The following is a 25165-nucleotide window of genomic DNA, read 5'->3' on the forward strand; positions in this document are numbered from 1 at the left end:
GGTAGCCAGAGGTACCTTTAGCCATACAACGTTGCCATTTAGACCTGCCAAAGCCAGAAAAAAAAACCCCACGAAAAACAAATGCCTTTTTGGCCCACGTGGAGCATCCTTGCAGGCACATGGAGCAGCCAAGGCCAACAGCACAGCCCGTGTCCCAGCGGCAGGCGAAGCCCAGGCTGCTGGTGAGACCTTCCCCGGTGGAACGGGCCCCTAGACCCGAGGTGGGCGAGGCCTGGGTGCCCGAGAACAGCTGCAGGTCTCAGGGGGGCCCCCACCGCGGTGTCAGCTCAAGCCAAGGTGTGAATCGGCCGCTCCACCTGGGGCTGCCCAGGCCCCTCCAGGCCGCGCTGTGGGTCTCCAACCTTCAGCCCTTCCCCCCCGCTTCCCAGTCCGCCTCCAGCGCCCACCCTGCCGGAGCCTCTTCCTCCCCCGCCAAGGAACCCGGCTCAGCACCCCTGGAGGGGCACAGCCCCCTCACACCGGATTGGTTCCGGGCCCGGCCCGACCCGGCCCGGCCCCGAGGGGGGCGGCAGCGCTGTCCCCACCGGCAGGGGGCAGCCTCGGGCCGCGGGCGGGCGGGGGAATGTCCCTTCCCGCTCGCCGTAGGGTAACGGGCGTCCCGCCCCGCCTCGCCGGCAGGGGGCGAAAGCGCCGCGTCTGTGGCCGCCATTGGTGCCTCCCGGCGGCCGGAAGTCCTCCGCCGAAGGGACGGTTTGGGCCCCCAGGGAGCCCGCTCTATGATTGGACGGTCCCGGGTCACCACTCCGGAAGCGGATCCGCCATGTTACCGGGTGACCCCGGGAGCGGTGCCGGGAGAGAGGCGACGGCGGGGTCCGCCGAAGGGAAGCGGCTGGCGTGAGGGACTCGAAGCGCTTCCCCTTCCTCGGTCTTTTCCCGGTGAGTGCGATGCGGCGGGTCCCCGCGGGGCCTCCACGGGCTCGATCCCAGCCCGGAGCCTCGGCGGGGAGCGGGTGCTGCGAGCGGCCCAGGGACGGCTCTCCACGGGAAGGGCCTGCCCGCGGGCTCCGCCGCTTGCTCCGCAGCAGGGCGTGAGGCCTGGCGACTTTAGCCAGCCCGTTATCTCCGGGACGCCCTTAGCGCGGCCGGGCCGTCCCTTCCCGGGCTGCCGAGGGTAGGGGTCTTTGCGGCCAGGCCTGGAGGGAGGAGGCGGCGGCCCGTGGGGAGGGAAAAGCTGATTCAGGTCGCCCCCTTCGTCACCTTTCTCTAGGTCAGGCGTCCCCCATGGCAGCGTGGTCGCGGGAGGCTGTCCTGACCCTCTACCGGGCTCTGCTGCGCCAGGGCCGTGGGCTGCGCTACACCGACCGCGATTTCTACCTCGCTTTTATCCGCCGCGAGTTCCGCAAGAACCGGGGGCTGCAGAAGCTGGAGGACAAGGAAAGACAGTTGGAGAAGGGACAAGCTTTCCTGCATAGCAAGCTCGGGGGGCTGGTTTAGATTCCTTGGAGTTCATTTTGGCCCCACTTCCTTCCCTCTCCATTCCAAAATCCTTTTTCCATACGAAAGAGATGGTTAACGCTCCGTGCCCACCACTAGCTTGAAGAAATCCAGAAGGTGCCTCCACAGACACACCAGGAGGGCTCTCCTGTTCTCTTTACAAATGCATTAGGTCACAGGTAGGTAATTTACAATGATATAGCCACGTTTTCTATGCTATTATTATGCTTAGCTTTGCAAAAGCACTTTTTTTTTTTTCTGTCTAGGGATGAAAAGTAGCTTGATTCCTGGTTTATCAAGGCAGGAATGTTCCTGCTGAGATTCTGGCTTAGCCTTAATAAAATTTAAGGGGATTTTTAAACTACTCAAGTCAGGCAGGCTCTGAAGCTTTGAAAAAGTACTTAAGACAAGATTTTGAGTCAGGTTGGAAGAGTTTCCTGGTTTTTCACATAGGTTCAGTAAGGATCCACCTATGGGTATGGTGGTGGCAAAGTGTGTTTTACACATATAGTTGACCAGAGAGACTCTTTAAAGTTTAATATCAAGGACAGGCTAAAGGGGAATTGAAGGGAACAGAAGCACATGTATAAGAAAATATTAATGTTCGTGTTAGACAGGGCTTGTGTGAGAGTGAAAACTACCAGCCTTGAGGGCAGGAGTAAATGTGCAGTGTAAGCAGTGTTCTCTTTGTGGTGTGTTGGGGACAACTGCTGTTGATTCTTGGGTGTCTTTGAAGTATCTGGGACCATCCATTGTCCAGAAATGAGCCTGGAAGTGGATGCTGTTAGACTGCCTGTCAGCTCTTGGGAAGATTCTGATTTGTTACCAGCAAGCAGCTGACTATCCCTACATCACCTTGTCAGTGGGCAAAATTGTAATTATAATTATATGCATTAAAATTATAATACATGCATTATATTAGTTATACATGCATTAGTTTGAGAATAAGAAGATAAATTGGCATTAAAAAAGCTGTACTTTGGTTGAGAAGCACAAACTAAAAGGGATGGTCATGGAGTTTTACATAATATTTGGGTGTTTTTATTGTGAAATATTGCTGAAGTAAACCTTACTTTTCTAAGAAAGCATTAGGTGACTGCACAATGAAACCTGTGCAGTCAAATCTGGGATGTTTTTCTTCAAGCCATGAGCAGAGCCAGAAGCACAGAAATGCTGTGACTGCAGAGCTTGGTCAGTACCCTTCTCCTGGCACGTCTGGGGATAAGCAGCCCCTCGGAGGGGAGATGAGTGAGGAGGCTGCAGGGTTAGGTTTAGGGTGCTCCCTTCCTGTGGCCCCGAGAGCCGCGAGTGCGTGAGGTGCCGCGAGGAAAAGGGGGTGGCAGATCCCTCGTGTTCTGTGTTCTGGCCCCTTCCTTCAGTGCTGCCTCTGCTTCCAGGGGAGATGGCGGGCGCTGGGCAGCGCAGAGGGAGGAAAGATGACAACGGCATCGGCACAGCCATCGACTTCGTGCTGTCCAACGCGCGGCTGGTGCTGGGCGTGGGTGGAGCTGCCATGCTGGGCATCGCCACGCTGGCTGTCAAACGGGTGAGTGAGCACGGGGGGCAGCAGCGTGGGGCCCCGGGGTGTGTGTGTGTGTGTGTGTGTGTGTGTGTGTGTGTGTGTGTGTGGGGTGGGGGCATTGGGAAGAAGAAGGGATGGGAAGCAAAAAGACCTGGGGCGCTGGCACTAGGATGGATAAAATGTGAACGATGGGCCCTAAGTGACTCAGAGTGTGGCTGGTGATGTTGCTTTAGATGTACGACCGGGCAATCAGTGCTCCCAGCAGCCCCACTCGCTTGAGCCAGGCAGGAAAGAGAAGCTGGGAAGAACCAAACTGGCTGGGCTCCTCCTCACGCTTACTGACCCAGGACATGAAGACGAACCTCAGCCGCTCCCTGCAGACCCTTCCCACCGATTCTTCAGCTGCAGACACAGGTAAGGAACAGGAGGTTCTCCTGTACTGCAGAATCATCCACTCTCAAACTGTATTCGTCCTGTCTAGCCCAGGTCTACTGATAAGCAGGTCTACTGATAAGGTCAAGAATTAGATTGGTTACTAGTGAATAGACATCTATTTGTATTCTTTGTTCTTGTCATGACTTCATGGTCTTAAGCTTTATTCTCCCTCAGTCTTCTCGCTTTCAAGCTGAATATTTACCTGTGAAATCTTTCCAGATGAAAAGCCAATCCATTCCTTTGTAGTTCTTTGTTGCCTTTCTTTGGACCATTTCAGGTTTTTTATGCCTTTTTAAGAGAGGAATATTAAAATTTTTATTGTGCTAGCAATTTATAACAGTATTTCCTATTTTATTTCTACAATTTTCCTAAAACTTTCTGTAACACTGTTTATTCCTGATAGCTGAATCAAGTCTTTGCCAGTTAAGGCCATAAAAAGTTGCCTGCAGACTTCCTTTTGAGAGGGGCTGATAAGTAATTCAGGGTTCTACCATGTTTGTTACATGTGTTTGGTTGGTTTTTCTCACTGGTTTTACTTTCTACTTCTGGTCATTTTGGGAAATTTACACTTGAAGACCTGAAATAAAAATCAGGGACTTTCTCAGATTGAGTGACTTTGAATCTGAAAAATAGCAATCAAGCTTTAAGTTGGTTTCCAGATTCTCTGCAAAAAAGTCATCTTCAGGATGGCAATTCATGATTTTCTGCTGAGGAAATATTAAGTGACCAGACAGCTATGTTAAATGGGGTCTTAGATCATTTGATTGGACTCCACAAAGATAAAGATTGTGGGATAAAACCGTCGATGATGGCATCTTGCATTCTTGACTTAAAACTACATTCAAACCTAAGGTGTAAAACCTGTGATGTAGAAAACAGTCTTTTCATGAACAGGCTGGTTCCATATGGTTTGTGGGGTTTTGGCTTTTCACATAAACCCTCAAATCTGTCCAAAAGACCCCAGTGGGACAAGAGACAGCAGCTGCTGAGGTTGGGCAAGGTGGGTCTGCTGGCAGCTGGTCAGCTGCTCTGCATGTGCTGCAGGGCCAAATGCCTGGTGCCAGACAAATGCGCAACAGCTGATTGCCTTAATGAGGCCACTGGCTTCCAAGGTTTCTCCAGCACCCTCTAAGTGCCAGAGCCTTTCCAAAGATCTCTTTGTTCTGTAACTCTTCATTAATTCTAATTGGTAACCTCTGAAAATCTTGGTCCATTTTAAGGGGAGTTCAAAAGATAGATAAGAAGCTTATTTTTAGGAAACCAGTCAGGAAAAAGGGGCATAGAGCTCCCTATGGTTCTGACATTGTTTGGTAATGCAGGTGGCAGCGTAAAGTGTTGTATTGCTTATTGTGCCTAAGACTGTGCTCTCTGCTCTTTGGCCAGTGAAAGTTTGAGGAAAGTTTTCAGTGGGGCTATGATTACCTGAGCTCTGCTGGCCTCCAGACCTGTCAGCTCACCAGCCTGATAAGTGTTGATCAGATTCCTGACAACTGTTTCATTTTCAGGTGGCGCAATCTTCTCCGATCTCATACACTGGTCAGGGATGAGTTTTGCTGATAATTTTAAAAAATCTGTAGCAATGTTAAAAACTTGATGAGATTAAGATGATGGTTGACGAGTGTTTGATCCAGTGGTCTGGCACGATGTAGAACACTTCTGAACCAGTAATGATGCTGAATTTTTTATTAAACTGAACGGAGGTCCATGCCCACATAGACATTAAAATACATCTCTTGTACGCAATGTTAGTCTTGTTCCGGCTAAATCCCAAATCTAGTCACTTGTTTTCATCTGGTTTGATGCTCGTAGTGGTATCTTTTGAAGTTCCTCAGCACCTCCCTTTTGACTGTTACCTGTCTGCAGCATATGAAATGTCTACTGAAAGCTTTTTGGGACCGTGGGGGCCTCACTGCCACGCTACGGGTTTCCTCCCGCCGATCAGTTCGCAGCGAAACCCCGCAGATGACCGGCAGTTCTTCTTCTGTCTTGCAGACTTTTTCCGACCCACCAAGCCCAAGCCATCTGCCAAGAGGACTCAAGTGGAGCTGAAAAAATCCCGCCTTCGTCTGTCTCTGCAAGAAAAGCTCTTCGCTTATTACCGGAGGAAGGTGGCCATCCCGGCAGACGAGCAGGCTCGGGCCAAGCAGGCAGCCGTGGATATCTGCGCGGAGCTGCGCAGCTTCCTCCGTGCCAAGCTGCCGGACATGCCCCTGCGTGACATGTACCTCAGTGGCAGCCTTTATGATGATCTGCAGGTAATTCCTGGGGCCGCGTGATGGGTCATTACTCAGAAGGCTGACTAGGCAGGGGCATCTCGGGCTTCCCTGTTGACAGTGCTGGCTCAGCACAACATTCCTCTGTAATAAGGCTCTTGGTGTGTCGCCTCTCCCACCGTCGAGCTGGGCCGCTGATTGCTGCAATATGGTGAGGCTGCTCTGGCTTTGTCTGCAGAGAGTTTTGCTGTTTTATTTCTCCAGATTATCTCAGCCCTTCTTACCTCCCCCTGCTTCTCCTTAGTTGTGGAGTTTTTGGTAGACCTTTGTTTTCTCTTTGTCCCTTCTATCTCCTCCCAAATACAGTATTCCCGTAGAACTCCTGTGTATTCATGTAGGTCCTCCCTGCTCTTTTTTTTTTTTTTTTTTTTTTCTTTAATGCATGACAGACCTGGATTGGACAGCAATTCCTGCTGCATGTTTCCCTGATGGCAAGATGCCCATGGCTATAGTGAGTGATTCACAGGCACACTTTTCATTTGAGTCAGAGTTCTGGAATGGAGTGTTGAGTGTCCAGTGAAACTTATATCTGGGGTCTTAATCACATTGGTGAAAAGTGATCTTTAGTCACCTTTTTCCAGCAATGTGGCAGGCCAGGTGAGGGCAGTACCTAGTTTTAGCATGGGATAATTAAGCCACAGCAACTTAAGCTTGTCTAGAAATGTAATATTCTGCCTCCTGTTTTAAATTATCATGTGTTGCTGTGCCCTGGGCCAGTTGCAGCTCAGATCCAAAGAGAGGACCTGGAATAAGTAATAAAGCTGTGCTTGTAGCCCGGAAGGCTAACGATATCTTGGGCTGCATCAAAAGAAGTGTAGCCAGCAGGTCCATGGAGAGCATTCTCCCCTTCTACTCTGCTCTCATGAGACCCCACCTGGAGTACTGTGTCCAGTTCTGAGGCCCCCAACATAAGAAGAGCATGGAGCTCTTGGAGCAAGTCCAGAGAAAGGCCACAAAAATTATCAGAGGGCTGGAGTACCACTACTATTAAGTCAGGCTGAAATTGGGGTTGTTCAACTTGGAGAAGACTTCAGGGAGACCTCATTGTGGCTTTCCAGTACCTTAGAGGGGTTTATAAGAAATACGGGGACAAACTTTTGCTAGGTCTGTGGTGATAAGACAAGGGGTAATGGTTTAGACTGAAGTGTAGGGTAAATTGAGACTAGGTATTAGGAAAAAAGATTTTACAGGGTGGTGAAACAGTGGAACAGGAACAGGGAGCTGGTGGATGCCTCATCTGTGGAAATATTCGAGGTCATGTTGGATGGGTCTGTGAGCAACCCAATGTAGTTGAAGATGTCCCTGCTTACTGCAGTGGGGTTGGACTAGGTGGCCTTTAAAGGTCCCTTCCAGCCCATGCTATTCTGTGATTCTATGCCTTAGAGCAACAGGAGGCAACGTGATTGGCTATATGCAGTCCATGTAGGTACATGAAGTATTTAAAGTTCTCTAAATAGTATATGCCATATAAACACTAGCTTGGTTTATACCTTGGGGTCATCCCACTGACAATAGGAAACAGTCCTTCAGAGTGTGTTTTGACAAAGGGAGGCTGTGAAGCCCACGCAGAGAGGAGAGCGAGATAGCTGAATCCTTATTCCGAGTTCCTTTGAACAGAGGGCTATCTAAAGGTGGTGAATAAACCCCAGTGAGGAGAGGGAAAGCTTGTTCTTACCAACTTTTCTCTCTGGTGGAAGGTAGTGACAGCTGACCACATCCAGCTCATCGTGCCTCTGACGCTGGAGCAGAACCTGTGGTCGTGCATCCCCGGAGAGGACACCATCATGAACATTCCTGGCTTCTACTTGGTGCGTCGGGAAAACCCGGAGTACTTTCCCCGTGGGAGCAGCTACTGGGACCGCTGTGTGGTGGGAGGTTACCTTTCCCCCAAAGCCGTAGCAGACACCTTCGAGAAAGTCGTAGCTGGCTCCATCAACTGGCCAGCAATCGGTTCTCTCCTGGATTACGTGATCCGTCCAGCGGCTCCCCCAGCAGATTTGACGCTGGAAGTCCAGTATGACCCAGAACGGCATCTTTTTATTGACTTCCTGCCATCCCTGACCCTGGGTGACATCGTCCTGGTGGCCAAACCTCACCGGCTGGTCCGCAATGACAATCTGTGGCGACTCAGCCTGCGGCCAGCGGAAACGGCTCGCCTCCGAGCCCTGGACCAGTGTGATTCTGGGTGCCGTTGCCTGTGCCTGAAGATCTTCAAAGCAATTTGCAAGCTGAACCCAGCCCTGGGCCACCTCACTGCCAGCCAGCTCACCAACGTCATCCTGCACCTCTCCCAAGAGGAATCCGACTGGTCCCAGGACATGCTGGCTGATCGCTTCCTGCAGGCACTGAAGGGGCTGATCCGCTACTTGGAGGCGGGTGTCCTCCCCAGTGCTCTGAACCCCAAGGTGAACTTATTTTCAGAGCTCACCCCTGAAGAAGTGGATGAGTTGGGATATACCCTCTACAGCTCTCTCTCGGAGCCAGAGGTCTTGCTGCAGACGTAATGGGGCCTTACCTAGGGAAGTGTTGATAGGGTTCAGCCAAGGTGGACTTCGATTACTGCTAAATGTGTCTCCTTCACTTCTCTGTCTCCGTTTGGTTGATTATTTTTTCCTTCTGTGGAGCTGGTGCTCCCACTGGATTTCTTGGTGCTACTGGTCCATTTCCACCATCTCTCCCCCAATAAGTACCCATTAGCTCGGGAAGAGAGGCTAAAACTGCAGCTTTAAGATCGTTGCTTAAATTCTGCTGAGGTTTAAGTGTCTACCAAAAAAACAAAACAAAACTATGCACTTCATTCACCTGTAGTACACTTACTGCAGCAAGTCCATTTTGGCCTGAAGAAGGTGGAACTGGGCTGGTAAATCCAGTGACAATTTTAGCAGACTTGCCTTGAGGTCCTTTCCTATCCTCCAGTCTGATTACCCCATATTTCTTTTTGTCTGCTTTACCACACTGCCTTACTTTGTTTTGTTTTTGTTTTTTTTTTTTTTTTTTTTGTCCCTTTGACCCAGTGGTGCAGGGCAGACTGAGTGAAGTATTTTGGATAGGGTTTGTTTTTTTAATTTCTGAGTGGGCAGTGATTACACTGGCAGTACTTAGGGCTGTAGGCCTTGGAAAAGGAGAATGCCCTTGGCTTCTGCTTCTACAGAGCCTTCTCATCCTTTGCAAGCTAGGTCCAGGAATAAGGACTGAGGATTGTCCGGTCTGCTGCAACACAGCCTCCAGTATGGACAATTCTCACTGAAGCTGTTGCAGGGGAGAAAGAAACCTTTGTGGTCTGGCTGTGTGATGAGGCCAAAGGAGCAGGGCTTGCCATTCCTGCCTAGCCAGATCACTGTGTGTTGCTGGTGGAAATGGCCTTGGGAACGGAGAGGAGGGCAGCTTCTTAGATGTCTTGTCTCTGGCCTAGAGGAAGAGAGGCTGATTATGAGAGAATGGTAAGAGAAACACATGGGAACAGGGATTTTTTTTTTTTTTTTCATCTTCCAGTGCTTATGGCTGTTCTGGTTTGTAGGAGGTAGAAGGAAGACTACATGCCTCAAAGGGCTTTGTAATAAGCACACGTAAGGCAGATTCTCACCAGCTGTAAGTCTGTGAAGGTGAGAGGACTGAACTGATGTCATCAGCAAGGTTCTGTCCCAAACACTGATGCTAGGGTACAGATGCAGAGCTGGCATTTAGGGATATGCTAGCTTTGCTATCTGCTTTCAGTGTGTGTTTTAGTCCCCTCCCCAGCCACCTCAGAACTGAGGCTGCCCACCCTCTTCCTCATTCCCATGCGCTGACTTCCCAGCGCTCCCAGTTTACAATTACTCTTAGAAAGCTGGTGAGGGCACACCTTCTTCCCCTTCTGTCTGTTTGGACCCATTGGAATGCAGTTCTACCCTCTCCTGTTTAGGGCTGCTGTCAGGCTGTTCTCAGCTGCCCTCCCTTCTGCTGCTGGGCTGCAAGGGGCTTTCAAGGGGCAGCTGCTGCACTGTTGGTATCTCCTACACTAGCCACGTGGAGTTTGTATACTTTGTATTCAGTCTTCTGGTCTTCTGTCTTCAAAAAGAAGGAGAGAGGGTCTCCTTTCAAGTCTGGGGCTGTCTGTCTCTCAAAAGACCAGCATGGCTATCGTTACAGGAACATACTTGACTTTCCCCAGCTTTAGCTTTTTCCCTTTTTTTCCCTTGCTCCAGCCTCCCTAGCCAATGGAGATAGGTACTGCAGCAACAAGAGTTTGGAGGGAGCAGGAATCCTTCCTCTCAAGACTTTCCCCCACCTTTGACAGAGAAGTTTCAAGGTGAGTTTCAGGAGAAGAACCACAGAGGGAGTCTTTAGTCCTTTGATTATTTTTAAAGGCAGTGCTGGCAAGATGAGGGAGGGAGCATCTTTCTTGGACAATCCGTCCATTTTAGCCAATGTGTTAGATAGTATTCCGTATACAGTGATAATGCAATGTCACATTTTAAATTATTTAATCCTTAGGGTACTGGTATTTTCTAGACTGCCAGGTGTGTACTTTGAAGTTTGTGTGTGTATATAAAGTCTGTAGTCTACAAAAGGTTAACAGAAATTCCGTTTGTATGATTTTGTGTTTTGTAAGTTTTGCAGCAGTCAGTATTGGTCAGCTGTTGATTGCTTTTCACTCTGGTTCCCAGATTTCTTCCCTTCTTCCTTTCCCTGCCCTCCTCTGCCTTTCTGATGTTAGCCTTCCTACTATAAAAGCAGACAGATGAGACTTGGAGCCTACAGGCTACTGGGGGAAATTCCCTTTCTTCTAATTACTTGAAGGTCAACAAAAATATTAAAATACCGAGGTTGCCAGGAGTTCCCCATATCTTGTTCATATCTTCAATGCGATCTCACCCCTTGCTTGGTGCTGACTCCAGTATTGTTATCTTCATGCAGAATTGAGCAGCAATGTGGTTTTGAATGATCAAAACTGCAGATACAAAAAAGGTGATACATAAGCAGGAAGGAGCCACTGTCTGAGCTGGCTTGAGAACAGTTGCCACATACATATCTGTGCACAGAGTTTTTTACATGAATGCTTTTACTTCTTCCTGGCAACCTAATGAATTAATATTTTATGGCCATTTCTTGCTGCTATTTAGCTCAATTTGTGCATCAAATGGAGACTGAAGCTGCCTTTTTGCCTTTTGTGTAGGCTTTGCTCCACTTCACTTGAATCACTTCCATCATTTCTTCCCTTCACTTTTTTCTCTCCTCTGAGCTAGCCACAAGCCCGATCTTGGGAGGCACATGCTCACTTCCTACAGGCAGCCACCACAGTGGGCAGTAGCTGCCCTGGCAGTGGCAGTCTCAGCAAAGGCCAAAGATGTAACAGGTCACAGGGACACTGCAACTGGGAGTATTTCAAGAGCAGCATCAGAGACGACAGAGGCAGGGAAGAATGAGCAGGGTAAGCATGCGGGAAATTTACACTAATGCCATACCCAGCCAGTGGGTCAAACAGACTGTTGCAAGGTCTTTCAAACAGGCACCTTTAAGTATTACATGCAGTAAACGTATTGATGTACAGCCCAGAGGGCTGCCTTACCTATAGGTGGCTCCTTCCTAGTCAAAGCTGCAGCACAGAGCAGGAGGACCTAAAACTGAATGTGAAAAGGGCAGCTCCTGGCTACCTTCCTGGCCGAGCAGCTCAAGAGACAAATTGATTGTAAGAGGCCCAAAGCATGTGCTTGGTTGGTTCCTGCCTGGGCTCCAAGAATGCCTCTGTGTGTTCTGCTGTAGCTTTGCCCTCGTGAGATTCCCGTGCGATTGTTGTCTGGTTCCCTGGAACCATGGGGTGAGGACCAACTTGCTTATCAATGGGATTTCACTACTGCAAAGCTCCACTATGAGTCCTTCGAGTGGGATGGATTTCTCTTCTAGTGTTTCAAGGAAATCACGGAAACAAGAGGCTGCTTTCTGCCTCCTGGTGAGCTGCCATCGGGGCCCTCACTCTTAGCATGTGGGTACTCAAAAATGAAGAGATGACGCCCCATCTCTCTCAGGCCTGGGGGCTGTGTATGGATTTGAAAAGGGGAAAGTCTAAGTGCATGGTCTGTGACAAGAGTGTGTGAAATACTGAAATAAAATGACTTTCCACAGTAACCTGGTTGTCTCTGATATGTTTATAAACGAAGGAGCGTCTCTCTGCTTTTGTTTCGGTGGCATCACCTTTACGCTGACATAATTCTGCACCACACCAGCGCTTGGGGACCAACATGCCCCTCGATGATTCACTTGCTTTCCCTTTGGGCCTTCAGCACTCTACAACTTGTCTTGAGAGAGCAATCAGCCCGGTACCGCAGCATGCCAGCTCCTGGCAGCATTCACACCAGTCACAGGGAGATGTGTAATGATGGCACCGCGCCTCCCATCCTTTCTCTGATAGCCCGCGTGCCCGGACAGGCACCAGCTTTTCATGTGGCTCCCCAGACTTCACAGGTTTCCGTGCCTCTTTAATATTAAACTTCCCTGTGCAGACGCCCCCGCCCTTGCTCAGTCACAGGTTGGTTTCTAAGTGCCAACTCTCTCCCCTGCCAAATGGATCCACTCTTATCCAAGCATCAACCTCGAGGCGGTGAAGAAGCTGATGCGCCAGGGCCTGTGCTTGGCGTATTGAAGGTCTTTGCACAGGGTTTTATGGGACTGCCTGGGAAGGTGGGGTGGAAGCGTTGGATGTCCAATAAAGCATGAAGTGATGCCACTTTATAGATGGATCCCAGACACCTTAATTCTGGGAAGACGTTACGGTGGCATCGTTGTTCTGTGAGTCTTGTTTTAATGACATCTCGGCAATTAAGATTTCACTGTTTTGGAGGATGATTCAAAGGGAGTCTGCATCTCTAACATACCTTTTTCTGAGAGCCCTTGCCTGCACTGCTTAATTTTTTTTTATCCTTTAATCTGTTCTGTGGTAGAAGCAGATCAAATGAGATCAAGCACATTTCACGTCATACAGAGTCTTACAGGAACAGCTAATAGGAGCTGCCCTGTGGAATCTGCCAGGTATTACCCCCTCAAGTTAATGTCCTGGAAAGCCTAGAGCTTGCAATGCATGTTTAATGTATGCAGCAGCTTGCACCTTTGCATAAAAGCTGTCCTGGCATGAAGGAAAGATCAAAAGATAGGGGTTGGCTTAATGTAGAGAAGAAATAATTTGAGGAGAGCCATGATAATTATTTAAAGTGTGGAAAAGGTTGCTACAAAGAAGAGGAGTGTAAATGGTTCTCCAGGCTGCAAAGACTCAGAATCTCTTTTGTTCTTAGCCTAAGGAACAAACAGCTTAGGAGGAAGGTGGATTTTGGAAAAAGCAAAATATTTTGCATGCTTTGTTATATAACCACAGTGGAAATGAACTGTAGCTGAGCTTACATTTTACTTACTTATTTTCACATCTCTTAATTAAAAATAAATAAATCATAGAATCATAGAATGGCAAGGGTTGGAAGGGGCCTTAAAGATCATCTAGTTCCAATCCCCCTGCATGGGCAGGGAAATCCCAGACTGACTATTCTACGGAATACACTCATCTTACACTAGGGAATAGAGATGGTGACTGTGCCCCAGATTTGAGATTATCATGCTGAAATGTTGGACTGTATGATGAATGCTTCTTTTTTTCCCCCAAATACTTAATCACCTCTGGTTTTTTTTTTAACATTTATTTTAGTATTCTAAACTCCAGAAAAGCTGCAAACAGCTGCTGCTTTTTAAATTCAGTCTTTGGGGAAAAAAAAAAAAAAAAAAAAAAAAAAAGAGGAGCCTCTTCCAAAGGAAGAGTTTCTCTTCCAGATAAGATAAAATACATTGGCCTCCTACCTTCACTAGTTATGATTCAGTGGCTCCAGCATGGCTCACTGAATCTAGGACTGGATCTTGAAATCTTGACCTTTACTCACAAACGCAGCCAACAAGAAACAGGAGATTCTCCCTCCTACCAGTGAAACCCAGTAAATGCTTCCAGCCCTAGGAGGACTGCTGCAGTCCAGATACTTGGAGAACAGTTTAAGGCATCTGGATTTTATCTTCTTTATCCTTGTCAGGCTTAGTTTAATGATCTGAGGGACTCAATAAATCTCCACTTTTTTCCTATATTTTTAAGACTCAAAAAATTCTTAAATAGCTGTCATGTAACAAGTGTGTCCCCTACAGAATCAGGGATAGGACAGTGTAAAAGTTACACTGGCATACTCTAAGAAAGGCAACATTATTCACAAGTCAGAAAGAAATATGGTGGTCAGCAGGCTAATAATACCTTTCTAGTATGTGGTCCTGTAGAATATACTTGTAAATGATAAGGCAAAAGAGAGTGGTTAGACCAAAGGGTGAGGCAGGTAAGATTTGAAATCATTCCATACATGGAAAGCATTCATACCATTTTATGAATAGCAGGAGACAGAGTTTGGCTCACAGATCTCAAACTTTTCATGGTCTTAAGCTTTCCTAAGTACTCACGCAGAAGTCAGTTTTGAACAAAATACCTTTAAACACACTAAAAGTCAGATTGATTTTTACTTTGCTGCCCTAGTTCGATTTCCCTGGCTCCGGTGGCTAAGTGGCTCTTTGATCTGCCTATAAACACTCAGTGCTAAGCTACTCAGGGGGAATATATATATATATATATCAATTCTAACCACATTCTTCGTGAAAACCCTTCCTCATTCAAATAATGGGCCAAATGGGCTTGCTTGACTTTTCTGCTTTGTTTTAGATTTTCTTTTCCAGGCCACAGTTCCCTCAGTTCAGCTCAAGCCAACCCCAAGCAGAATTTTGATATACTCTCCCATTAGATATCCCACTACAAAGATCACTGTTGTGTAGGACTCTCTTGACTAATTCTGCTCTGCATTGTAAAGGACAGGCAACAGACACAAGGCTATAAATTGCAAATGATAGAGTGTTTTAGCTCTTTACTTGTCCCACAACAAAAATTACTTCAAAACTTGTGATAAACTGGCAGGCTCCACACCCCTTTGGAAAAGCAAGAAACAGTCATTCCTAGCAGCAGTATGGCAGAGAGACATTTTTGCCTTCAATTTTTAGAATTTATTTAGCACAGAAGATAGTTACAGCCTTGGACATAACTACTGCTACATATGTAGATAATATAATCTGAATTACATTCAACTCCTGGTTGGTTTTAGCAGTGGTGTTTTTAGCAGGGTTTTTAGCCCTGTCAAAGGGCCTTAGATATGCTGAAGCAAAAGTAGTATGAGATGCAGTAATCCCACAGGCTACAGAGCTGCAGCTCCCAGGTTGCTTGTTAGAGAGCACATTGGCAGGGGTCCCAGCTTCCTGGCGTTCAAGCAGAGGCTGTTTTTTTGCTGAGGCAAGCGCGTAACCAAGGCACAAACCTTCTCTTTTCCAAATCACTGCCTGTGGTCCACAAGAGAGACAGTAGAATGCATCTAGTCCAGTGACTTTTCTTTAACAATGAGCTAGAGATTTGCATTAGTAATATCTCTCCTTTTTAAAAAACAAACAAAACCTAAAAGTTTGTAATTTCTTTCTTATGTGAGGACAGAAAAATTAATTAAACGAGTGATCCGTCTTCAGTCCATCAATTTGCACTGCAAAGAAGGATGCTCAGTGTCACCAGCAGCTTAGACTCCCAAGATCTGTGGTCTGGGTGGGACAGACTTCACCCTTTTGTGGTCAGACAGAGCCTGCCTTGCCTAGGGGAGGTGTTTCTGACGAGTGTCCAGCATCCCCATCAGTCTGACTGAGACTGTATGACACGGGTGGATGGCTCTAATGTTGCCTTCCTGTACAGTGCCTGTGTTGCCCCAGCCCCAGAGCAGATGTTTACTCTCATTGCAATCCCAGAAGAAGGTCTCAGGAAAATCTTACCCTCTGAACGCCAAGAGAGCAGGCCAGCAGTACCTCCCAAGATGAGGTGTGTCACCTGTCTTCAGTCTCAAACCAGCTCTCTCCACACCCAAGATTGAAACCTCCTTCTGTTACGAGAACTGCAAACTTCCCTCACCAAGCACCACAGCGGAACAAGTTAGCGGGGACAGTGGACTGAGAAGCCACAGCAGATACTCAGTGTGATATTTTGGCCACAAAGCCTCCTTTGAGGACTGTTACCCAGTCTGTCTGTGACCAATATACCCGTAATGCATCTGAGGAGGCTCTGCTGAGACCATCCACAAGCTCACCCACAAGTGCAGGGAGCAGAGCAGACTCAAAGTCTTCTGAAATAATCTCCTTTCTGGAATCCTTTGCCAAATCTCCTAACACAGAAGCCTTAGGAGGAAAAATGACAGTCATTCAGGAAAAACTATAAACTGACTTATGTCCTGACTGTGCAAACATCTGCCAGGAATTTCTTTCTCCTCCCTTATAAACAAGTATATATAGAACCAGATTGAAGCCTGCTGATAAACCCCAGCCACCATGCAGCTACTGCCTATAAAGAATGGATAAATATTACTGAATAATGTCTGCAGTGTTCATCCCTGGGGACCGGGGCAGCTGCAGCCTCAATGATGATTTATCCCCAGATGAGTTTCCAAGCTTCATCTGAACTACCTGGTTTGTCTGTGCTTCTGCTAAAGCAGCCTGCCAGCATCAGAGACAAAGAGATCTCAGAAGATATCCTCAGAATCCTGGTTTGTTTCATTAGTAGGAAATACCCATTCAAAGTCTCTCTTCCCAGCCTTATCAAGACACTCTGAATTTACCCGAAGTTAAAACCAAATCACCCGTCGGAGGACACAGAGCACGGTGGGGTATTATCAGCCTTCCAGTGTGCATCCCTCCTCCCCTCGCTGTAGAAAAAGGCTGAAATAACTCCAGCTCAAATAACTTATTCCACCTGCTTCAAAGCTCTCAGTTTAGGTGCCAGGTTCAGGAGTGCAGTGTGGTTGCTGTTGGGCTCATGAAGCAGGCAGTCCTCATTTTGCCAAATTTAAGGGGCAGCGAGACAGCGAAAGATAAATCCACTGAAGAGGCAAGTGTGACTCCAGCAGGTGCTGGTGACCTACATATATCTGTATTTTTTGATTGGGGGTGGGGTTACTTTAACAACAACCCTATGAAGAAAAACTGCTGATATATTTCTTTTACTGCTTGGACAACTGGAAGGCTTATGTTTGTGTGCTGAAGTGCTCCCACATGTGCTAATACACGCAAGGGATTGTTCTTGACCCTCAAATTCTTTCATGCTAATAAAATAATGCTGGATGATGAGAAAACAAACAAAAAAAATCTCCCGATGGTCCGAACGAAAGTCAGCACCTTTCCTCCTCTCCTCCCTCCCCTCCCTTCACACATACTTTTTGCTAAACATAATTTTCAATCAGTTGTAAGGCTTGCTCATGAAATTCATGCTTGGGCAAGTTACAAGTTAAAACTCACCTCCCTCTTACCAGATTTGCACAATGTTTTTACTTGTGGCAGCTGGCCACAGCCTGGCTGATTCTGAGTAACTAAGCCTCTGGACAGCCATACTTTGTGAGCTATCAGCATGTGCTTGGCATGCCCACATTTGTTCAGTAAGAAGAATGTAGGTGGACAACCAGGATTGTCTCCATTTGTGTGTAAAACAATGGAACTGTAAGTTGCAAATGTAAACTGAAGATTTAATCCTTTTTTTTTTAATTAGTCTCATTTCAAATGTCAGTGATATTTACATAATAGGATGGCAACAGAAGACAGTGAGGGAGCTGGTAAGCAATGAATGATTTATTAGATTCAATTTTGTGTACTAGTGCAAAACAAACGAGGCAGAGCATATGGCTAACTTATTTTCTGTTTGCATGTAATAAAAGATGGACATAAATACCTCCCAGCCTGATCTTTAATCACAAATATTGCTTTTCAATCTACTTTTTAAATGGAATGTCTATAAAGCAATCCCTAAAGACCCTATGATGAGAATCTGGCAGAGAAAAATCCTTAGATACCTGTTTGTGCTGCATGAGGAGAGAAGCAACCAAGCACTGCAAATTAGCCTGTGCTGTAGAGGTTGTAGGTAGTTCTCCCATGAAATCAATCAGAATGTCTAGCTGCTTTGCCTCATTCCTTCTTTGTGTTTCCCTCAGCACTCTGCCTCCAGGAAAAAATCCTGCTGGTCTCTGGAAATGCTTTGCTCATTGGAGTGTGGGCTAAGGTTTCTTATCCCTTCTGCTGAATGCTTCAAAACACAGAAATTACCACAAGAAATTCCCTTGAGGACTTGCCCTCACACCCATCCTTCTGCAAAAGAGGCAATGCCTCCTTTTTCCCCATCCACCCCAGCCAAAAGCCCACCTGCCCCTTCCCCAGGGCACTGAAGCTCAGCAGGGGCCCCAGGCTGCCTGCCCAGTGCCACCATGGGGTCTTGCAGCTCTCTGATGCAGCATCTCCCAGCCCATCTCCCTGGCTGAGGCTCTCCCAGCACCCCCGGAAAGAGCAAACATCTCCCTCTCCATTACTTTTGCCTGTTACCCTCCTGGCCCCAGCAATACCCACTCTTCCCACTTGTTCCCCTGCTACAGAGGCCCACGAGCACTTCTCCCCCACTGACAGTTCCTGAGAGCATCCTATACAGACAGTCTAGGCTGTGTGAGGAGATGTCACTATGGAAACATTTACATCCTCCCTGTCTTTTGTATACTCAAGAGCACTGTGCTTGCTTAGCTTCGGTATAATTGCTGGTGGAAAAAGAAAACCTCTTTTCCATCCCAAAACCTAACAAGAACCAAACCAAACAACAACAAAGCCCATATATTGACCTTCCATCTTAATGAAGGAGGAAGGTGAATGGAGGAGTATTAGTTTTCCACCTCCTGGTTCTGCTGTTTGGCCGGAGGTGGCTTTCTGCAGTGCTGTATTTATCAAGCAGTTCATCACTCCCCAGCAAGGTCACTTTGGCCTCTGTCCTGCAGTGAGCTCTGCATGAGCAGCTCCTTTTGCCCGTGGCTGGCCCCTCACTTCTGGGTTGCAATAGCACTCACTTATCACAGAAACTGTCTCTAGCAAGGTACAACACCCAGGGCAGAAAAACAACTTCCACGGTGGTAAAGCTGTTAAGGTGTCAGCAGGAGTTCACTGACCGTGCACACAATCTAATCTTCATTCAGAAGCCACTTTTTTTGTGCTGTAAATTCAATTTTCTTCAGGGCTGCCAGAATTCTCTCCACACTCTCTGACCCACAAATAAGTAGAAAGGAATGCTACAGGCACTTTGGGGTTGGCTAGTAGCAGGTAGCTAGCAGTTCTCTGCTTAGTAAATACATGTAATTTACTTTGTAAAAGAAATCGCAAGAAATTGTTACTTGGTCTTAAAGGCGAACGAGCTACCTTGGCTGAAAAACCTTAGCCACAAAGGAGAAACTTCAGACATGCTATGTGCAAATACAAGGAGATTATTTATAAAGGAAATGGGGATGTAGCTCATGAAATGTAACAACACACAATTCTGCAGCACTTAAAAAAAAACAGAAAAAAATAAGCTGTTTATTCAATGGCTGGCTTCTGTTTACTTGGTTTCATTTTTGGGGTTGGGGATTGTTAAAAAATTTCCATCTAACACAGACAAATTTCTGCATTTGGTTACACAGAAATTGGAAACCAGGCAGCTAGGAAACCGGCAGATCTGGGTTAAGTTCTTCACTGTATAGTTCATTTTTGCTTGCATGATTCTTGCTCATACATACCCAGAGTCCTTTCAGAGAAATCTATAATTATCTTTTCAAGATGAAGGATTGGGTGTGTATTAAAAGAGCACTTCTGTTTATTTAGCTGCGATTATGGTTGTACAATCACCCTTTTCACTTAAAGGAGGAGCAAGCAGGCTCAGCAGGGGATGTGAGAGCTCTCCCTTAGACAGCGAGGACATGGAGATGCTGTCCACCCAGCTGATCACTCACTTGGCTTCTTTAACAGCTACTGCATCCTCCAAATTTTGCTTTGAAGCAAGACCTGTCTGCTCCATGGTGTATTGATCAGAACAATCAGATCACTCAGACAATACAGTGGTTTTTGAGGACTGGAAGACATTTTTTCTCTGCCTCCTCCGTTCTAATGAGTCATTCCAAAATCTATGCTTGCTTCTAGACAAAAATACCCAAACCAAACCAAAAAAGACCCCACAAATCAACACAGAGGAAAAATTGCCTTCTTCATTCAGGAGCTAGTGTTCAGTTTACAGGTGTGTCGTGACATACACTGCTTTGTAGGGATGATGGTAACATCAGACTGCTAAAAGTAGAAACTGGGTCGTGCCCATCCTCACAAATTATCAGTTAAATTGTTTAATAAGTTCCACGTAGTTGCACCTGAGCAAACTCAGCGAAGGCCATGGCTTTACACAAATACTACTGAGGCCTTAACTGGAAAACAGTGGAGCCTTTTTCAGAAGCAGCCGAGAGCAATTTGACCTGCAGGATAATGACATTTGAACAAGCACGGACCCACCAGAGCTCTTGAAGCTGCCGGCATGCTGCGAGCATGGCAGTGTGGGAAAGGAACCATTTGAAGCTGGATAACTAACACAGTGAGGAAGCACACAGGGACCCATCCTCACAGCTCACCAGAGCTGCCTGACACTTGTCTGACCCAAGCGAAATGATGAAGGGACTGAAATCAACAAAAAACTCTTGGCTCCCATGAGTTCCCGTGGAACTGCATAGCCAGGAAGAGGGTCAGAGAAGAGGGCTGCCTTCTTTCCTAGCAGCACATCAGACAAAACACAATGTGAAATTGCATTTTAAAAGCTTTCTGAGGTGGTGCTGTGCTTTACAGCTGCAAGGCGACATAAGCGCTCCATTATTGCTCACACCGGTCCCAGCAACGTCAGCACAAGGAACAGAGAAGCAACTGTGTCAGCGTGAAACTGTGCGGTAGAAGCTCTCATTCCTCATCTGGGGAATAACAAACTTTATTTTTAAGCACTCGCATAGATCCAAGGCACTATTAGAACTTGTGCCCTCAGCACAGCTCTTCACCGAAGCTCCCCACAAACCCCCCCAGCACAACAAGGTGCCATGGCTGCCGCGAGGCCATCAGGCTCAGGATGGAGAAGTGGGTGCCACCACGCACGCAGAAAGGCCGTGCCCCGAAGCAGCCATAATCTGAGCCCCGCATGCGTGGGGAGGGCAGGGAGTGAAGGCGACGTTTCTGTGCCTACACGTTATCTGAGGGAGCAGGGGGAGGCCGTGGCAGCCCGCCGCCTCAACACTTCCAAGGGAGACACGCCAGAGCCTTGGCCGGCACAGCAGCCGCCAGCTCCATCCTGAACCTCAGCAGGACTTTGTGTCAAAAGGGGACACTGGAAATTAAAGGGTGTGTGTGTGTGCCGCTTCCAGAAGGACGACCAGCGGCAGCATAGGGCTGCGGTGAGAGGCACAGCAACCCCTCCACCACCGACCCCTTGGCGTCAAAAGGGGACACTGGAAATTAAAGGGGACCTGTGTGTGTGTGTGTGTGTATATGTCTGTGTGTCTGTATGTGTCTGTGTGTGTCTGTGTGCGTGCGTGCTGCTTCCAGAAGGGCGGCCAGCGACAGCGCAGGACTGCGCTGAGAGGCACAGCAACCCCTCCATCACCACCCACCCCTGCCCCCAGGCGCCATTTCCCTGCCCAGGTGCTCCTTCCCGCTCCCTCTTCCCTTTTCCCTCAGCATCTGGCCCTGGCCAATGGCAGCTCGCAGTGAACGTGAACAGTTCCGCTCCAGCCAATGAGCGCCCCCTTCCCACGTGGCCATCCGCGTGAGCGTCCTGTCTTTGTTGGCGGTTAAAGCCGCCCCTCCGCGGGGGGAGGGGGAGCGTCCTCGGCTGCTCCGGTCACGTGACACAGCTTCTCTTCGCCGTGAGGCGCGGAGGGACACCATGTAGTCCCTCCGCCTCTGCTTCTTAGTGGAATGGCGGCTTTTGTGGGAGGCTTCCGAGATTATTATGTCGTAGAATAGAACGAGAGAAGCCCACAATGATAGGCTACAGGCCAGCGGAGGCTGGTGAGAGGCAGGTGACGCTTGGCGGAAGGATACCTTCTTCCGGATCTTGTTTCGCTTGGGGCGAATCTATATAAAGTCGTCGGGGGGGGCGCTGCCACCTCATTGTGTGTCTGTATCTGAGAAGAGACGTGGAGAGAGTGTCAGTTCGCGCAGCAACTTCCCGCGCAGCGCGGACCGGAGCAGTCTCCCCTCCCCTGGCCGCCATGGCTCTTTAAGGGCGGCAGGGCCAGCGGCGGCATCGGCCAGTGCAGCAGGCGCAGCAGCAGCGGCGGCGGCCTCAGCACACCCCCGGCATCTGCAACCATGGCGTGAGTATTGTGTGCGAAGGGAGGGTATTTCCCTCTGGTGTGTCGGTGGTCGCCCACTTCTCCCTTTAAAGTGGGCTTTGGGGGCGGGTTTGCCACCTCTGTGGCAGTAGATGGTAATTTCCTGGGGGAAAAAAAAACAAAAAGAAAAAAGAAGAAAATTAACCAAAATGAAGACCTGGCTGTTAAGATAAGAAAAAAAGAGTATAGTTGTGTGGGCTTAACCTTCCCTGAGGGCGGCGGGTGTCAGAAATGGCAGGAAATGCCATTTCAGGAAGTAAGGAGGAATCTCAAGGTCTTAATTCCGTCTAAGAAAATTCGATTCTTAGAACATGTAGACTTTTCGGACTCACGGGAGTAAGAGCAGTACATTCCCGGGGAGGGATTTCCCCCACGTCGGGGAACGCTTCGGTAGTTAAGGGTAAACGGGGCAGGGGAGGCATCGGGAGCCGTGAGTGTAATCGGTACATGCTTCCGAGTAGATAAACGGGTGGTGATAATAACTTGGCAACAGTGCTGTAATCCCTTAATACTGTAGGGTTTAGTTTGCCCTGAGTCTCTAGAGCGGTTTTGTAACTGAGAAAGCTGCATTGAGTTTAAAAAAAAAAAAAGGCGGTGTGTGTGTGACACGCGGTTAGTGTTCCCGCACAAACGCCGTGTTTTTAAAGTAGGGTTATTTCCGAGAGGTTTGCTGCCCTTACCCACCTCTCCAGCGCTCCTTGGCACCTCTCAGCCCTGCACAGGGTGGGCGGGGGCCGGAGCCGCCCGGTGCTGGAGCCGCGGTGGCAACGTGGCAGTACACAAAATGGCGGCGGCCGCCGGGGTGTTGGGGGGAGAGGGTGGCGGCAGAATCACGAAATGGCTGCGGCTGCCGGCGTGGGCGTGAGTCAGGGCGGCGAGTGGGCGGAGCCGGCAGCAGCCCTGCCTGTATTCGGGCAGGAAGAAGCCGGGGGACACCCGGCTTTTAAAGGATTACGGGGTCCTCTGGAAGAACCTTTATTTACCCGAGAAATTAAAATAACGTAAAGATGTTAAGGTACAGGCGAGCAGCAGCCCCGAAAACAGAGTCGTCCTATAAACCTACAGATAATGGCCATACTCCCTGGAGCGGCATTGCTTTTAAAAAGGCACCGCGCTTGTTCAAAAAGTACTAATAATTGAACGTTTTATTTGCAGGTTTTTCAAGGCACCGCACAGCAGCATTGCTGTAGTCAACAAAAAGACCCTCTACTTGTCTTCATCCTTGGACATCAAAGCATTAAAAACTGACGAAGATGAGCCTCTTGAACAACGAGATGCTGTTGGGGGATTCATTATCCCCCTTCAGCCAGCCGTGTTCGGTGGCTGAGGAAAGTCTCGGACTCCTAGATGACTACCTGGAGGTGGCCGAGCCCCTCAGTTCGCATGGGTTCTCCAGCGACAAGGCTAAGGCAGTCTCCTCCAATTGGCTTGCTGTGGACAGTTTAGGCAACACCATAGATAGCAGCCAGGGTAAGATACTACTTATTTTCATAAAGAGCAATAATTACAATGGCATGTAAGATACTTGGCAGCATTTGATTGAAAACCAAAATTGGTAGGTTTTCATAAACGAGAAGGTAACCTCACGTGCATACCTCTGCATGAAAAGCATTTACAGTAAGCTGCTTGCACAATACAGAATTGCTGGTTACTGGGTTGGCATATGGTAAAGTGATACTTGCCCTTCTAATAACATCTCAGATGTTATGGTACTGCTCCTTGGCAGAGGTCACAAGAAACAAGCGTGTGTGTGTTACAAATGGCTCTGAATTGCTTTAGTGTTGGAGTAAGAGGTATGGAATGTTGGAACAGCTGATGGCTTACATTGAACCCTGCAGTCTTGTGCAGTTAGTGACAGATTTTTCTAATTTTTTTTTTTTTTTTTAATACCAACAGTAGAGCATTAGGGGGAAGTGGCTATGAGTTTTTCTAGATTATTTTCAGAAGCTTTTGAATTAGTTTGGCTGCTGGTTTACTGAATTTATTTTTCTTTAACTATGCAGAGGATGCCTTCTCTGGCATGGAGTGGATGGTGGAGAAGATGGATCTGAAGGAATTTGATTTTGATGCCCTGTTAGGTATGGAACATCTGGAAGCCACCGTCTCACCAGACGAGCTGATGGCCACGTTGGAAGACACGTGTGATCTCATATTTAACTCTACCATCCAGGAGTTTCACAACAAAGAGCCTCCACTGATAACTGACCTAATCACCCATCTCCCTGAATCTCCCATTGGAGCAGATCCAATGGCTCCATTGGCTTCCCTCTGGTCTTTTCCCCTCTCCCCCGGGTCTCTGACTTCCACTCCAGACCATTCATTTAGTTTAGAACTAGGTAGTGAAGTGGATGTTCTGGAAGGAGAAAGAAAACAGGAGGGCCCCGCCTTTGTGGTAGTGATAACCAAGTCTGAAAAAGAGGAGGAGAACCATTCAGATGATAGTGGAATATGCATGAGCCCAGACTCCTACCTGGGAACCCCCCAGCATAGCCCTACTGACTCAGTTGGATCCCCAAACCACAACCAGTTTCCTGCAGATGCCAACTGTGGCTCTGTGCGGTCCAAACCATATGATCAACCTGCAGAGAAGGCAGTGTCAGCAAAGATCAAAGGAGAAAAGAAAATAGATAAGAAACTGAAAAAGATGGAGCAGAATAAGACAGCTGCCACCCGTTACAGACAGAAGAAGAGGGCGGAACAGGAGGCACTGTCTGGGGAGTGCAGAGAGTTGGAGCAGAAAAATCAGGCTCTGAAGGAGAAAGCTGATTCCCTTAGTAAGGAAATCCAGTACTTGAAAGATCTGATTGAGGAGGTCCGCAAGGCCAAGGGCAAAAGAGCTAGAGTGCCCGAGTAGGGTAGTTGGCAGTTTTTATGTGCATGTATATAAGTTCGCTGCTAAAGCTGTGTATTGCTGTCTTAATAAATTATTTTATAGTAAACTTGCAATTCTGTGTGAGAATCTAAATGGGTATTTGTAAAACAAGTATAACCTGCACCAACTTGCACCACACAAACACTTAAAAGATTAGTTTTACTGATTGGGTCTTCAGGGAGAAGCCCAAATGATTTCGGTTGCCATGTGCTCCTTCCTGCAATGAGTGAGGGATACAGCGCGAGTGCAGTTTAAGAAGTTTGTCACCCACCTGGTTTACATTTGAGTGTCAATACCTGAGGTGCATACACTGAAGTACAGGGGGATCATAAAAGTCAAGTAC

The 25165-nt window shown here is 47.9% G+C and overlaps 3 protein-coding genes across 3 annotated transcripts; all 3 read left to right on the forward strand.

Moving 5' to 3' along the window:
• Positions 1-1242: 1242 nt before the first annotated feature.
• Positions 1243-1455, forward strand: MIURF (mitochondrial elongation factor 1 upstream open reading frame). Its single transcript, XM_071731211.1, has one exon. The coding sequence runs from the start codon at positions 1243-1245 to the stop codon at positions 1453-1455; it is 213 nt and encodes a 70-aa protein (XP_071587312.1).
• Positions 1456-1492: 37 nt separating this feature from the next.
• Positions 1493-11790, forward strand: MIEF1 (mitochondrial elongation factor 1). Its single transcript, XM_071731204.1, has 5 exons — positions 1493-1634; positions 2853-3001; positions 3211-3391; positions 5405-5667; positions 7383-11790. The coding sequence occupies exons 2-5, from the start codon at positions 2858-2860 to the stop codon at positions 8187-8189; spliced, it is 1395 nt and encodes a 464-aa protein (XP_071587305.1). The 5' UTR covers positions 1493-1634; positions 2853-2857; the 3' UTR covers positions 8190-11790.
• Positions 11791-21390: 9600 nt separating this feature from the next.
• Positions 21391-24896, forward strand: ATF4 (activating transcription factor 4). The gene is made up of 3 exons (XM_071731221.1): positions 21391-21932; positions 23106-23420; positions 23954-24896. The coding sequence occupies exons 2-3, from the start codon at positions 23204-23206 to the stop codon at positions 24802-24804; spliced, it is 1068 nt and encodes a 355-aa protein (XP_071587322.1). The 5' UTR covers positions 21391-21932; positions 23106-23203; the 3' UTR covers positions 24805-24896.
• The last annotated feature ends 269 nt before the right edge of the window (positions 24897-25165 follow it).

Source organism: Heliangelus exortis, chromosome 1 (genome assembly GCF_036169615.1).
Source record: "Heliangelus exortis chromosome 1, bHelExo1.hap1, whole genome shotgun sequence".
Lineage (NCBI taxonomy): Eukaryota > Metazoa > Chordata > Aves > Apodiformes > Trochilidae > Heliangelus > Heliangelus exortis.